Source organism: Diadema antillarum, unplaced genomic scaffold (assembly GCF_040938485.1).
Source record: "Diadema antillarum isolate AM-2024a unplaced genomic scaffold, OU_Dant_1.0 scf00000066, whole genome shotgun sequence".
NCBI lineage: Eukaryota > Metazoa > Echinodermata > Echinoidea > Diadematoida > Diadematidae > Diadema > Diadema antillarum.
In genome coordinates this window covers 84,194-97,472 of record NW_027270955.1, presented here as the reverse complement: position 1 = coordinate 97,472, position 13,279 = coordinate 84,194, and the positions used below count along the sequence as shown (strand labels likewise).

The following is a 13,279-nucleotide window of genomic DNA, read 5'->3' as shown; positions in this document are numbered from 1 at the left end:
TTGACAAAGTCATACTCACTTAAGTGGAGGTCCAGGACACAAATTCCTTATTATGACCTTCTTTATACATGTATACAAAATTTAGTTCATTATTTGTGTGACCTAATACTGTAAAAGTCAATATTTTCGCAGGTTTAATTTTTCACGCTGAGCGGCTCAAAAGTATTTTCACAGGTTGTTGAATTCACGCTGTGCAAGTGTCAACAGGTTCACAATGTGCAGAGAAAATTGGGATGATATTTTTGTGGGTTTTAGAATTCGCGCTAGTCAGAAGTAACGCGAAATACACGAAAGTTAACGTACTGTGAAAATTTCTGGGTTTACAGTAGCGGACCTATATATGAGGGGTCATCAGAAGCTGCCACAAGGATGGCTCTTATTAGGCCTCTCATACAATGACAGCATTTTACATCATCTCACAAGAAAAACTTTTGTACACAAAGACATTCATGGCAGGAATCTCGAGCAAAATTCCACTTCATACAATGTTAAACATTAGCACCCAGCACAGTCTTGGAATTTTCCTAGCCCATCATTGCACTCATGTGGGATATTGCTACTCCCACTACATGTCCTCAGCCTGGAGCAGAGCAAACTATCATTATAGCTGCTGCACCTTGCACTCTTCAACAAGCTGCAACATGATGCTGGTTGCCTCATCATATTCGCCCAAAGTCGTGTTGTTCTCTCCAGTTCCCCTGGCTTCCAAAATGTCGACTGGGGGCTGTAGAGACTCTGTGTGCTCCATCTCCTCCTGCTGGTCCTCCCCTCCCTGGCCAAAGCTGACCCTGGACTCGTGCTGGTCAATGTCTGTTGACTCCTGTTGGTCAGCGTTTACTCTGCTCCAAGAGCATCCCTGGTACTTCCGTGTCACCGGCTCATAGACACCATGGGCCCTGCGGAGGTGGTTGCGCCTACCACCTCTCTGAGCGAACCCTTCACCGCACTGCTCGCACTTGAAGGGCTTAGTATGGATTCGGAGGTGGGCACGCAGCCGCCAGACATCACTGAAGGCTACACCGCAATGTTCACACACAAAAGGTTTGTCCTCAGAGTGGGTCAAAAGATGGACCTTAAGGGTGCTTGGGCAGGCGTATCGCTTCTTGCAGTGGGGGCATTCATGGTTTTTCTCGTCTGTGTGCACCTGCTGCTCATGGTACCACAACGCTGTGGTGTTCAGAATGATCTTATCGCAGAAACGGCATTTGTCAGGGTTTTTGCCCTCGTGCAGTAGCATGTGCCGCTCCAAGTTTCTTTCCGTTCTGAACTTCTTTCCACATGTAATGCACCTAACACTTCGGCATGTGGTCCCCTTAAACGCGACCTCTTTGTGCTGCTGCAAGTGTAACTGCAGGCCACGGTCTGATCTGAACTTGGCATAGCAACCACCCTTGGTGCAGCAAATTTTTCTATCCTTGTGGACTTCTTGGTGAATTATAAGGCTGTGCAATGAGAGAAAGAGCTCTCCGCACTGGTCGCATATGAATGAGTTGTCAACGTCTTCGGGCGAAGCTTCACTAGGATGTGAAAATAAAACATGCTTCTTCAAGTTGCCGACTCGACCGAAGGTTCTATGGCAATGCTTACATGAAGCTCGTGGCAGACTCGGCCCCTTGACTTGGCTTCTTTCAAGATGGGGCAGTGCTTTTTCGTCCTTTACCAGTTACAAGGAAAGGGTTTGAGGGAAGAGTACTGAATGCCTACAGGTGCTTCAGGAGGCTTTGCATGATCTTCCTCAAAAGAATGGGATTCAATGTGCTTTTCCAGTGACTGCTTTGACATACAGGTAAAGCCACAGCAAATGCACTGAAAGATGCCGAGATGACCTAGCATGTGGTACGTGCTCTTGCCAGGAGAGAAGAAACGCATCGGGCAAAAGAAGCATTGGACAAATCCCTCCTTATGAACCTTGGCATAGTGATCACCAAGGGCAATCATGGTGGGAAAGGACTCAGGACAGCTCTTGCAGTTGAAGATTTTGTGGGTCTTGTAGTGGTTGCAGAGGTGGTGGCGCAAGTAGAATCTCTCGCCACACTCAATGCAGTCAATGATGCAAGCATTTCCACTTAATCTTCCAGCCTTCTCCAATGAGAGGCGCAGGATTTCTTGATTTCTCGTCTCTATGCCATTGTTCATATTACTTGCCTCGGTGCCATTGCTCGTATTACTTGCCTCTGCACCTGCCTTTCCTTCTTCCACCGAAGAGTCGTCTACAGCTTTTGGTAGCAGATCAGATTCCAATTCCCCAGGCAATTCTTGGCCCTCCCTTGTTACCTGCTCTGCAAGTTCAGCTTTGTACTTCTTCAAGAGACCACTAATTTCAAGGTTCTTCCCCTCATTCCAGAGCCGGATCCCCTCTTTACAAATATCACACTTGATGCCATGAGTGCCACAGTGGCTCTGAATGTGTCGCTCCAAACTCGACTCAAAAGTGAAGTAGATCGGACAGTGCGGACACTTGAGAGGGCGTAAGGTTTGCGAACTCTGGCCTCCAGCGTCTGACCCTGTGGACAACTCTTGCACCTTCTTCTGAAACTCCACAACTTCCTCTTTGGTGTTGAACACCTTGTGGACTTCCTGCGTATGTGTTCTGCGCTGAGAAGCACGTTTGAAACCCTTTCCACAAAAGCGGCAAGGATAGCCTCCTCTGTCGCGTTTCTTGCGCTTCCTGGCGTGGCCAGAGTGGTTCTGTTCACTGGAGTGGTTCTGCTCACTGGGGCGCTCGTCATCCAGACTACGTTTTGGAACTCTTACAGTTATTGATGTCTTATTTTTAAAAGACTTGAAATCCCTACTCTCTGCTTTTCCCCCCGCATCGCTGTCGTCGGAAATACTGTCATCCCCACTGCTTACGCAACCTGCACTGTCATCATCATCATGGGTTGATGTAGACGGCGTGCTTCGCGAGCCGTTTTCTACACCGGCTGATGTCCCACGCTTGGAATCTCCGTTCACCTGCTTGTCTGATTCTCTCACCAGTGGTTCATCTCGCATATCACCATTTGTCTCTCTTTGCACAGCTGCAGTTTGCTTTGTCTTGGAAGGTTTGAAGATCCTCTTCATCATCATCTGGAAGAAGATAGTAGAGTACAATCAGTAAAATTATCAGATTTGAAATGAGATTGAAAAACAAAGTAAAATCAAACTTCGATATCTCAGCCATTTCAAAATAATTTTCATCAAATAAGCTTTGAATTCCTCTTGGAATTTTATACCCTTTCATATTTCATATGAGGCTTCTCATTATCTAAAAAAAAAAAATCATCTTCTATCAAAAACACTGAAAACCTGATGCCCCACCTCAACTGACACTGTACCATCCCTTTTACAAAGAACTAGATTGCCTAGCACCTCATTTCATGTGGTTTTGAGATCTTCATTATTATCGGGCTATTATGTTAAGACCAATCAGCAAAAAAAAAAGAAATCCAAAATATTCTACATAAAAATTTCTTTCACTTTGATGTCTGGTTTTTAGCAAGCGACTCAGCTGAAAGCTATTAATAAGTATGGTTCTAAACATAAAGAAGAGAGTAATAAAAGACATAGTATGGACCTCACTGAAGTACGGTCTTAAAGGACACCTTAACAAAATGTGTGGATTAATTATGAGAGTGAATGCAGTCATTCTAGTACTATGCATCAGTGAAACGGTGAGCAAAATTGAACAATCTGTTCAAAAGTTACAATTTTTGGATGTTTCAAAGATACCATCGCTGGTTGAGAGGGATACTACAGTTTGTAATGTCACATGCATTTGAACGATATGAAGAAAATTCAACGTGTACACATCGTAAATTTCCTCTCATTATAAAATAACACTTGACTTGCCTCTTTTAGAAGGAAGGGGGATAAAATCACCCTTAACAAATGTCACTAATAAGTCGGGGGAAAATATGAAATGTTGCTAGGGCAACTGGTATGCCTGCATCAAAATGCATGATTCTCCCAATAGGTCTATAGTACATTTTGTATATCTTGACAATGTGTGACCACAGTTTCACGTAATTGGCAAAAAATAGCTGAATTTTTGAATAGCTAATCTGTCCACAATATTTTTTATGGATGGACAGGAGGGCGGACATACAAACAGACAAATGGACAGACTGACAACCCAAAAATGTAATGCCCCCGGCAACGCTTAATGACAGGGGAATCATAAAAATTAAAAAAAAAAAGATTATTTGTAAAAATCACAAGTGACATTTTCCTCAAACTTTCACTGATGTGCTATATTACTGCATCCACTCAATCCACATCAAGATGAACTTGTTCTTTAACGCCTCTTGTGCGTGGTAATCATAAGTACTAGAAATGTTTCCTCTTTGCTGTGGAATACCCTTTCCAACTATTTGCCAGTGAAAATGCAGATTTAGCATTTACCCCCAAAAATGCCAGCCTAGTGAGAGTTAAAGCACTGCGACTTAAAAAGCTTGCATAACAAGAAGTCACCTGTGGACATTGTCCATCACGTAACATGACGCTCGGCTCGACGTAGAAATGGTGGACACGGGCATGCTCCCTCAGGGGTTCGGTGTGAGTGAAGGCCAGTCCACAGCGTGCACACATGAAAGGAACGTCTTCCCCCATTACCACCCGCATGAGCTTGTTCTTGCGGAAGATGGAGATGACCGTGTTTTCGAGGCTTTTCTTGTTGGGCGGCCCGCTTCCATACGCCTTTCCCCCACCCTGCTGACGCTGGACTGGAGGGTTCCCTGTTGTATTGCCATGGGAGGCATCTCCGTTGGTCAGTGGAGAAGCGAGGTGGTCATATTGCGGAGACGACGCCATGGCATGGACCTGCTGGATGAATTGCACATGAAAAATAAGGAACTTGTCATTCATGTGCGGCGTAATAGTTGTAGGATACACAGTGCAATGTACACGGTCGGGTGCAACAGACTCATATCCACTTGCATGATTAGCCCTCAATGTGCTTTTCATTGATTTAGCCTTACTGTGCTTGTTAACCAATTGCCATGCCTCTGGAGTGCTCTCTTGGCTGACTGGCACAAATGTCTAAAGATAAAAACTCACATTTTACCATGGAACAGAGATCTCCTACCCTAATCCCCTTACTCCTAAGTCACCATGGCCTTCCTGCTGGATTGTGGTACATTTCTGCACCTGAGTGGGCACAGCAACTGTACAACTACAGTATACTGTAGGTACATGTACAGTGTATGTCAGTGGACTACTGAGTGCACTGTATGAAAAAGCTTGCCAAGTTCAGCAAAGAATGTGGGCACATAGAGAGTAAACCAAGACATATGAACATTGAGAGGCAATTGGTATAAATTGGCACTTTCCCCTTGAAATCTTATGGTGCCTTTGCCTGAAAGTCTCACTGAGGTAAATATACAGGGGAAACTCGGTATAACGAACACTGCTATAACGAGATATCGGCTATTACGAGAAAATTTTCCCGGTCCCAATTTCCCTTCCACACAAGTCTATGTAAAATGCTACTCTTATAGCGAGATCGGCTATAACGAAATAACTGCTATAACGAGATAAATTTTGTGACTTCCAAACAAAGAAAAACATAGCCAATCAAACCTGTTATAACGAGGTAAAGCAAAATGTCTTCGGTAAAGCTTTAGGTCGCCTGTGCGATCATCTTCCGAGATTGTAAAGCTCGATGCGCCAAAAATTGGCTTGTACACACATACTATACTTATTTTCTTCAGTGCACTCCAGCTAGCACTGCATGTTTTACCTGTAAGTGTGTGTGTGCGCGCACAATGATACATGCAGAAAATGTGGTGGGACGGCCATATGTATATTATACATGACATCATCATGACGTTTAGCAGGTGTGAGGCAATCTGATGCTGTGATTGGCTTTCTACGTAGGGAAATCCCCATCTTCACACACACGCAGTCATTATGTACAGTACATACAGAATGTGTCACATACTCACACAACATTGTGCAGACCATAATTCAATCTTTCCACACAACACACACCCATACCATAACCACATACACGTGTACCAATCCACAGACGATCTTGACACAATCGCAAGCTAGGCGATATAAATTTACAAATTCAAACACCTACAATTAATAAGAAACATATTCTTGATATTGGATTTCATTGGCGAAAAACATCTTCTTACCCATAAAGGTGAGTAATTCCCTCACACGCAATATCAAGTTATCAGTATTGATTGAAATATGATGGGTAGTCCCACATGTGCAAATTCATGTCTTTATGTTATGCTTTCTTTTATGCCTACTGATATAACGAGATATCGGCTATAACGAGGAAAACGACTCGGTCCCGACCATCTCGTTATATCGAGTTTCCACTGTAGTCAACCTCACCTTTAAATCGAATCTACATTGAACTGAAGAAATTTTGATTCAGAGAAAATTTGACTTATTGAGGGATTAAAATCTCAATAGAATATGAAGAGAAAAAAACCTTCAAAAGACCTCTGACTTTGGTAATTATCAGACTTTTGAATGCGAGGTCAACTTAAGCAAGGTTGACTGTAGATCAATAGGCCTACCTTTTATTGGCAAAATATTAAACTGACATGTTTACCATAATGTGTTCAGTTTTCACTTTCCTTATGAACTAGGTTTAATTGAATGAATGGCCACATTTTGTAAAAGAGAGCATGTATGGGGATTTGAGGACTTTTATTTGACTTTTGACTCTTTTACATTGTCTATGAGTTCATGCATTGAGTAATTTTTAAGGTGTGGAGAAAAAGTGTAATTTCTGTATTAAATAGTAAATTGTTAGCATTTTAACTTGGCCTTTCACCCTTGACCTTTGACCCTACAAAATTGTATGACCCTATTTAAAAACAAAACAAAACAGAATCTTGCATAAATAAGGCATACTTTCATAATGATAACCTGAGCCACTTCCGAGATATGGAAGACGTGAAAATTTAGCACTTTCACTGACCTTTGACCTTTTTTGGCCAAAAACTTCCCAGAGAATCTCTATTGAGTACCGGTAATACGCATCCAACTCGATTCAAGAAAAATCCTGCCGACATTGCATGAATTATGAGGAAAAAATGAAATCTTGAGGAGTTGACCTCTACCTTTGACCCTTGACCTTTGACCCATGAACCCCAAATCCCCTAGATACGTTGTAATCACTGCCAGTCAGTACATGCATATTCGATGTACTACAGTGTACATGGATTTGTATGTTTTATGAAAAAACCTTGAACCATTTGCGATATATGGAGAAAAAAGTGAAATTTTAGCATTTTCACTTGACCTTTGACCTCATAACCAGTCAGAAACTCTCACTAGAGAATCTTTATTGGACAGTAAGTTTCAGGAAAACACCTTCAGGCATTGCAAAGATACAGGGAAAATAGTGACCTTTTGAGCACTTGACCATGACCTTGACCTTTGTCCTTTGGCCTCTTGCCGATTTTGCTCAAAAACTACTTTTAAAACTGCTCCATCATACAATGTGTAGGTCATCATCGGACCAAATTTGGTGAAATTTGCTTCATCCAGTCTTGAGTTTATCGCGTAAACGGATTAAATTTTAGGATTTCATCTTGACTTTTGACCTTTGACCTCTGGCCAATTTCACTCAAAAACTAATCAAGGAATTGCCCAATCATACGTCATCTTTGGACAAAGTTTGGTGAAATTTGCTTACACTGTAATCCATTCTTGAGTTATTGCGTAAACGTAAACGGATACTTGTACAAATTCATGATTAGACCTTGACCTTTGGCCTTTGGCAGATTTCGCCCAAAATATAATTAAGTAATTGCCCAAAAGGGTACTTGGACCAAGTTTGGCAAAATCCCACTCAATATCACTCAAGTTATCGCATATAAACAAAAATGGAGACAAATGCACGTACAGACGGACGGACGGACGACCTGAAAACATTGTGCCTCCGGCACCCTTCGGGTGAAGGCAAAAAATAAACTTGCACCTTCCCTCCCTCTTGATATCCAACATTACAAAAGGCCATTTCTGATGCAGGTTGAATGAAACCAATGGGGCTTTGCAACTTTGGGGGGATTATATCATTTTATTAGAAAAGCAAAACAGCTATAAATTGCTGACATCAGATCTCAAGCATTTGTACATTTTCTGTCAAAGTCAACTTTGCATTTAAAAAGTCAAATTTATTTGAACTGAAAAAATAGCTTCAACTTTTAATTTGACTTATGAGGGATTAGAATCAATAGAATATAAAAAGAGGACTTGAAAAGACCTTCGACTTAGGCGATTATTCAACTTACACTGTATGCCAGGTTAGCAAGATTGACTGTAAATTTCCATTATTTCTCATTCACTCACTCTCTCTCTCTCTTTACCTTCAGAAGGTCAACATCAAGAGTTATGAAATAGTTAAACACAAACATGCACATCAAACAGAAAGAAAAATATCTTTTCTTGCTTGATGGTCAGTCAGTCGATCTCAAAAACCTTTCTATATGCTGACAAACTAATTTGCCTTATCCAACCAAGCCGGTGAGCAAGATCGAGCTACAATGTACTGCACTGGCAGTGAGCATATCATGGTTTGTAGAAAAAATACTGGTCAAGGTAAGTCATTGTAGATTGCATTAATTTGATTTCAACTGGATTCATGAGCAAGTCGCTGAACTGTGAGACAGCACGTACAGTAAGTGGTACGGTACATACACGTGTAATATTCCAAAGACAGAAATATTCAATCACAATTCCTGCACACACTATTTTGAGGTTGAAATGAAAGAAGCACCCCTAGAAGGACAAACTAAAAACAACAAAAAAAAAAAATTCATTTCCATTAGATTTTTGCGCTGGGTTTATTAATTGATTATTAAATGCCAGTAGTACACTTTGGCTAGCTGTCTTCATCTGCAATATGCATACAAATCATACATTTTGCTCTAAATCAGAAAATAAAGCTCCTAGAATCCTAATTTTTGGTGGTAACATTCTTTGTAAGATTTCTAACAATATACACTGATGAAGCACTTTGAAAAAATCTGGTATCAAAATTAATTTCTTATGTATTGTAGGCCCTATTGTTTTATGATATATTCTTATGTATTTCTGTTTTACATTTCATGTTTATTTTGTGTTTTTTCGCAAACTTTATGGCAAAACCAATTACAAGCATGATATTTAAATGCAAAAAATTGATTTCAGCCAATAAATGTGAAAATAATCATCTTTTTGAATAGGGCGAGAAAACTCTATTTGCATAGACTTTGTACACAAATTTAATCATATTCTTGAGCCATTTTCGGTCTGACAAGCATGTACAAAGTATGCACGTACAAGACCTTGTAGGCCCTACAGTCTGTATATTAAGGTCGTGCAGTGTCTAACGGTATGCCCCATTTTCGTGAAAATGGTGTCATAATAAGATGCCCGAGACTTGACAGTAAACAAAAAAATTTTGCGCGGCGGAATAGTCATGGAAAATGTCTGGAAGGGGGGTTGATTCAGCCCCCATCCCCCCCCCCCCCCTATTTGTTTTAGGGTTAAGGTATAGAAATGAGATGGTCCTACTGCACAGAGAGAGAAGAAAAAAATATAATTCCTGCATGAAATTGAAATCAGTATATATGTTAGTTGCTACCATTTTAACCTGTTAACCATTACGGTATGACCTTTGACCCTCTAACAATTGTTAATCTTACAAACTTTAATTTTTCCTTAAAAAAAAAAAGAAAAATGAAAGGGGACACGCATGAGCCCACCCCCTTTTTTTTTTCGATAGAAGAGAAGTTTCTAGGTACATAGTGGCACCAGAATATTGGCCCTGATGAAGACCATTCTTTTTTTTTTTTCTTTGCTTGTGGCACTTGCGCCCCACCCCTTTATTTGGCTTTACAGACAAAATTCTTCATCCGCTCTTGATTATTCCCATCAATAACTTTCACTGCCTTTACTTTAAGTTTTAATGTTTAGGCAGACAAATCTGGAAATTTGTCCGACCAGGGTCATCTTTTGTTCAGTTTGTTTGTTTTTGTTTTGTTTGTTTTTTTCTTTTCTTTTTGTTTTTTTACGTTCCTCCTCCGTCGGCCGTCGGACGGAGTCGAGAGGATTCCATGAAGCCACATGTGTCTGTAGACAAGTCTCTGCGTATCCCTGACGCAACGGGTATGTATAGCCTAGGTTCTAGACGTCTAGCGTCTGGCGACTTGACAGAGATCTAACGTTATTAGTTAGAGCCCCTCTAACGTTAGGGGCGGCGTACACTTACTCGATCATTTAGCTCCCGCTCCCATGGGGGAGCTTTACTGCCTGTTTTGTTTTGTAACATTTGTAGGAAGCAACTTGTACAGTAGGTTTAGCATAGCGGTATCAGCCTAGAAATCTGTAAGCGAGGTTTAATTCAACTGATTAGACCTCGCTAAGCATGTGGTACATATCCTACCATAAGTTACAAATAGACATCGAAGAACCAGTTATTTTTTTTTTTCATTCTGTGAAGGCAGACGCACATTGTAGATGCAGTCTCCGCGGAACACCCGACAAGACAAGGTTCAGACCGTCGACCGATCTAACATTAACAAGTTAGGAATTAGAAAGTATATCAAGCCAGCACTTAATAAGCACCCCAAGGTACGATAATACGCCAGCGGTGGACTGTACCAAACAGGAAAAAGAAGAAGCTCTAGTTATCTTACCTGTGATTTAAGGCCGTTTCGTAGAACATACCAGGCCTTCCGATCTTCAGAATTAACACAGAGCGTACTACACGATACCATACCGTGCTTTTTCGGCATCAATTCGGATGATGTGAAGAGCCGTATCTAGTAGAGTGTCGTGTGCTATAACTCTTTGGTACCGTGTGCAGAGAACCAACAACTGGAATGGAAACTCTCCAACATCAGAGCAGCAGAGGGCGTATTAATTTCTCTTACACCGTTATTTTCGCGTGGGTTTAATTTTCGTGAATTTCGCCAATCGCTGTTGGGCTGCAAATTGAACAATGCGCGGAAATATTTTTATCGGACAGGCAGTAGTGCATCAATGACATCCATTATAGAAATCGGGCTGGATCACGAAAAAAATAAAAGTGAATGAGTCTCCGAAATCACCAGTTGCGAAAATATCTGTACGGAAAGCAGTGCGAAGAGCAAAGGAGCACGATACCGTGGAGTGGTTCGAATGCGGAGTCTTATCTAGTGTCGTGCGCTATACTCTTTGGTGCCGTGTGCAGAAACCAACAACCACTGATCAACAACTAGAATAGAAACTATCCAGCTTTAGGACAGGAGAGGGCGTAGCTTTTTAACCAACTACGACACTGAAAAACTAGGCTGCGAGCTGGATTGCTCGCGTGTCTTTTCCTTTCTTTTCTTTTCTTTTTTAACTCCACCAAGGAAGGAGGTTATGTTTTCATCGGCGTTGGTTGGTTTTTTTTTTTGTTTGTTTGATACCTCCAAGGAAGGAAGAGGTTAGTCTGTTTGCAAAAAACCCCAAAACAAAAACAAAAAACAAAAAAACTCAAAAAGTTGTAGGCCCTACATGGATTTGAACGAAACTTGCAGGAAAAGTTGAATGACACAAGGAAGAGATATGATTTAATTTTGGTAGTGATCCGGAAATTTTTACGGATCTTTGACTGAGGGATTCTTCATCTTTTTCCTAATAGGGTCAATAAATTTGGGCCCGAGTTCAATCTGCGCATTTGAGGTTTGCTTATGCGCTTTAAAGCGCTATAGGCACCGCGTAGCTAGAAGCTGATGACATAATCAAAAGGCTTCTATCACTTGTATTGGAAAATTTCAACATAATAAAGACATACTGCGTACCATTTATTAAAAAAAAGATATGAAGAGTTTGTTTGCAAAAACCGATAAGTCCATTTTTGAAGATTTTGAAGTACGGTCTCTGTCATAAAGTACAAAATAATACCTTTTAAATGATATATTAGTCACTACATATAAAGGTACATTTTTGAAGTTTTGGTCAAAAGAAGCTAAAATTTTGTTATCATTGTCTTTATTTTCCTTGACCTTTAATCCCAAATATCTCCATTTGGCAAATATGGACTTATCGGCTTTTGCAAACAAACTCTTCATATATTACTTTTCTATAACCTATTAAAAAAACTCCTCAAATCTACCAGATACAACCAAATCACTGATATAATGAATAACTATTTCATACCACACTTAATAATGACTACGAAAAAAAGTCTTCATCTTAAAACAAATGTACCTCTGATTTTGATTTTGCAGCGTGATATTCATGAAGGTATGATTTAATCTAACATTTCATAGGATTACCAATACAACAGATATTTGTCACTCATCAAATGTATTGTAATTCACTGAAAAAAGACAGAATGGTGTGTATGAGAACCTATGATAATAATCATATTTCAACATTTTTTTTTTTCAAGTCAATGGCATTCGCGTACAGAAACTTTCGCGGTTTCCATCGGTGCGCACTTTTTCGCGTGTGTTTAAATTCGCGGTCGGTAATGATAGCGTTGTACAAGCGACGAGTTCAAAACATTTTCATGTGATGTTAAATTCGCGGTTCAACCTCAAAGCGCGAAAATAAAACCACCGCAAAAGAAACCACTTTTACAGTAACATGAAAGGGAAATACAACATGGCCTGTGCAAAGGAGCAGATCAGTTACTAAAAGTGTCGAGATTATTCTTTCCACTAGAACTACAACAGTACATGAATGAGAAATAACAGTAAACTCATACACACTACTGGTATCAAGGAAGTGCAGAAGGCACTGGTAAATGTGGAAACAATGTGGTATGTGAAACAAATCAAAGGCACGGCTTGTTAGAATGATATTCCCAGGTGTTTCAGTGATATCAATCCAACACGTTTCTACTCACTCATATTGTTTGAACAGCATGGGGTCAAATGTCAAGATTAGGGCTTACAGTTGTTTTTGCCAACTCTGGAAAGGTTGGCAAGGTAAAATCAAAATGCACAGCCAATAGCCTACAGTGAAATAGGATTACCATGTTCCCAACTGTGAATCCAAGCATGTGTTGTGCAGTATGTTCTGATGTGTATGTGTGTGTGTGGGGGGGGGGGGGGGGGGGGGGGGGGAGGGAATATGAATTGTGTTAGATCTTTATGAATGACATCACGGAGAACACACCTGTAAAAGTTTCAAAAACAAAATTAAAGTAGACATAACCTTCAATGTGCCAATGAAGCATTTAGGTTGATTTGCCAAGGTTTTTGTTGTTTTATTTTGTTTTTTTTTTTTTTTTTTGTTTTTATTTGTTTTGTTCTGTTTTATTTGTTTCTTTAAGGGTTTTCTTTGTTTTGTTTTTGGGGATTTTTTTTCC

General features: G+C 40.4%; 1 protein-coding gene across 1 annotated transcript; it reads right to left on the bottom strand.

Moving 5' to 3' along the window:
* Window positions 1-456: 456 nt before the first annotated feature.
* Window positions 457-10,701, bottom strand: LOC139716486 (uncharacterized). Its single transcript, XM_071628028.1, has 4 exons — window positions 10,632-10,701; window positions 4,453-4,800; window positions 1,705-3,069; window positions 457-1,654 (listed from the first exon to the last, which is right to left on the bottom strand). The coding sequence occupies exons 2-4, from the start codon at window positions 4,789-4,791 to the stop codon at window positions 602-604; spliced, it is 2,757 nt and encodes a 918-aa protein (XP_071484129.1). The 5' UTR covers window positions 4,792-4,800; window positions 10,632-10,701; the 3' UTR covers window positions 457-601.
* Window positions 10,702-13,279: the final 2,578 nt, after the last annotated feature.

What these genes read in the sequence shown, in the direction of transcription:
- LOC139716486 (XM_071628028.1), bottom strand. Translation starts at nt 4,791, where the DNA reads ATGGCGTCGTCTCCGCAATATGACCACCTCGCTTCTCCACTGACCAAC. An exon ending in GTGATGGACAATGTCCACAG is followed by an intron (nt 3,070 to 4,452) that starts GTGACTTCTTGT and finishes ATCTTCTTCCAG; the next exon opens with ATGATGATGAAGAGGATCTT. An exon ending in CAAAGCCTCCTGAAGCACCT is followed by an intron (nt 1,655 to 1,704) that starts GTAGGCATTCAG and finishes TAACTGGTAAAG; the next exon opens with GACGAAAAAGCACTGCCCCA.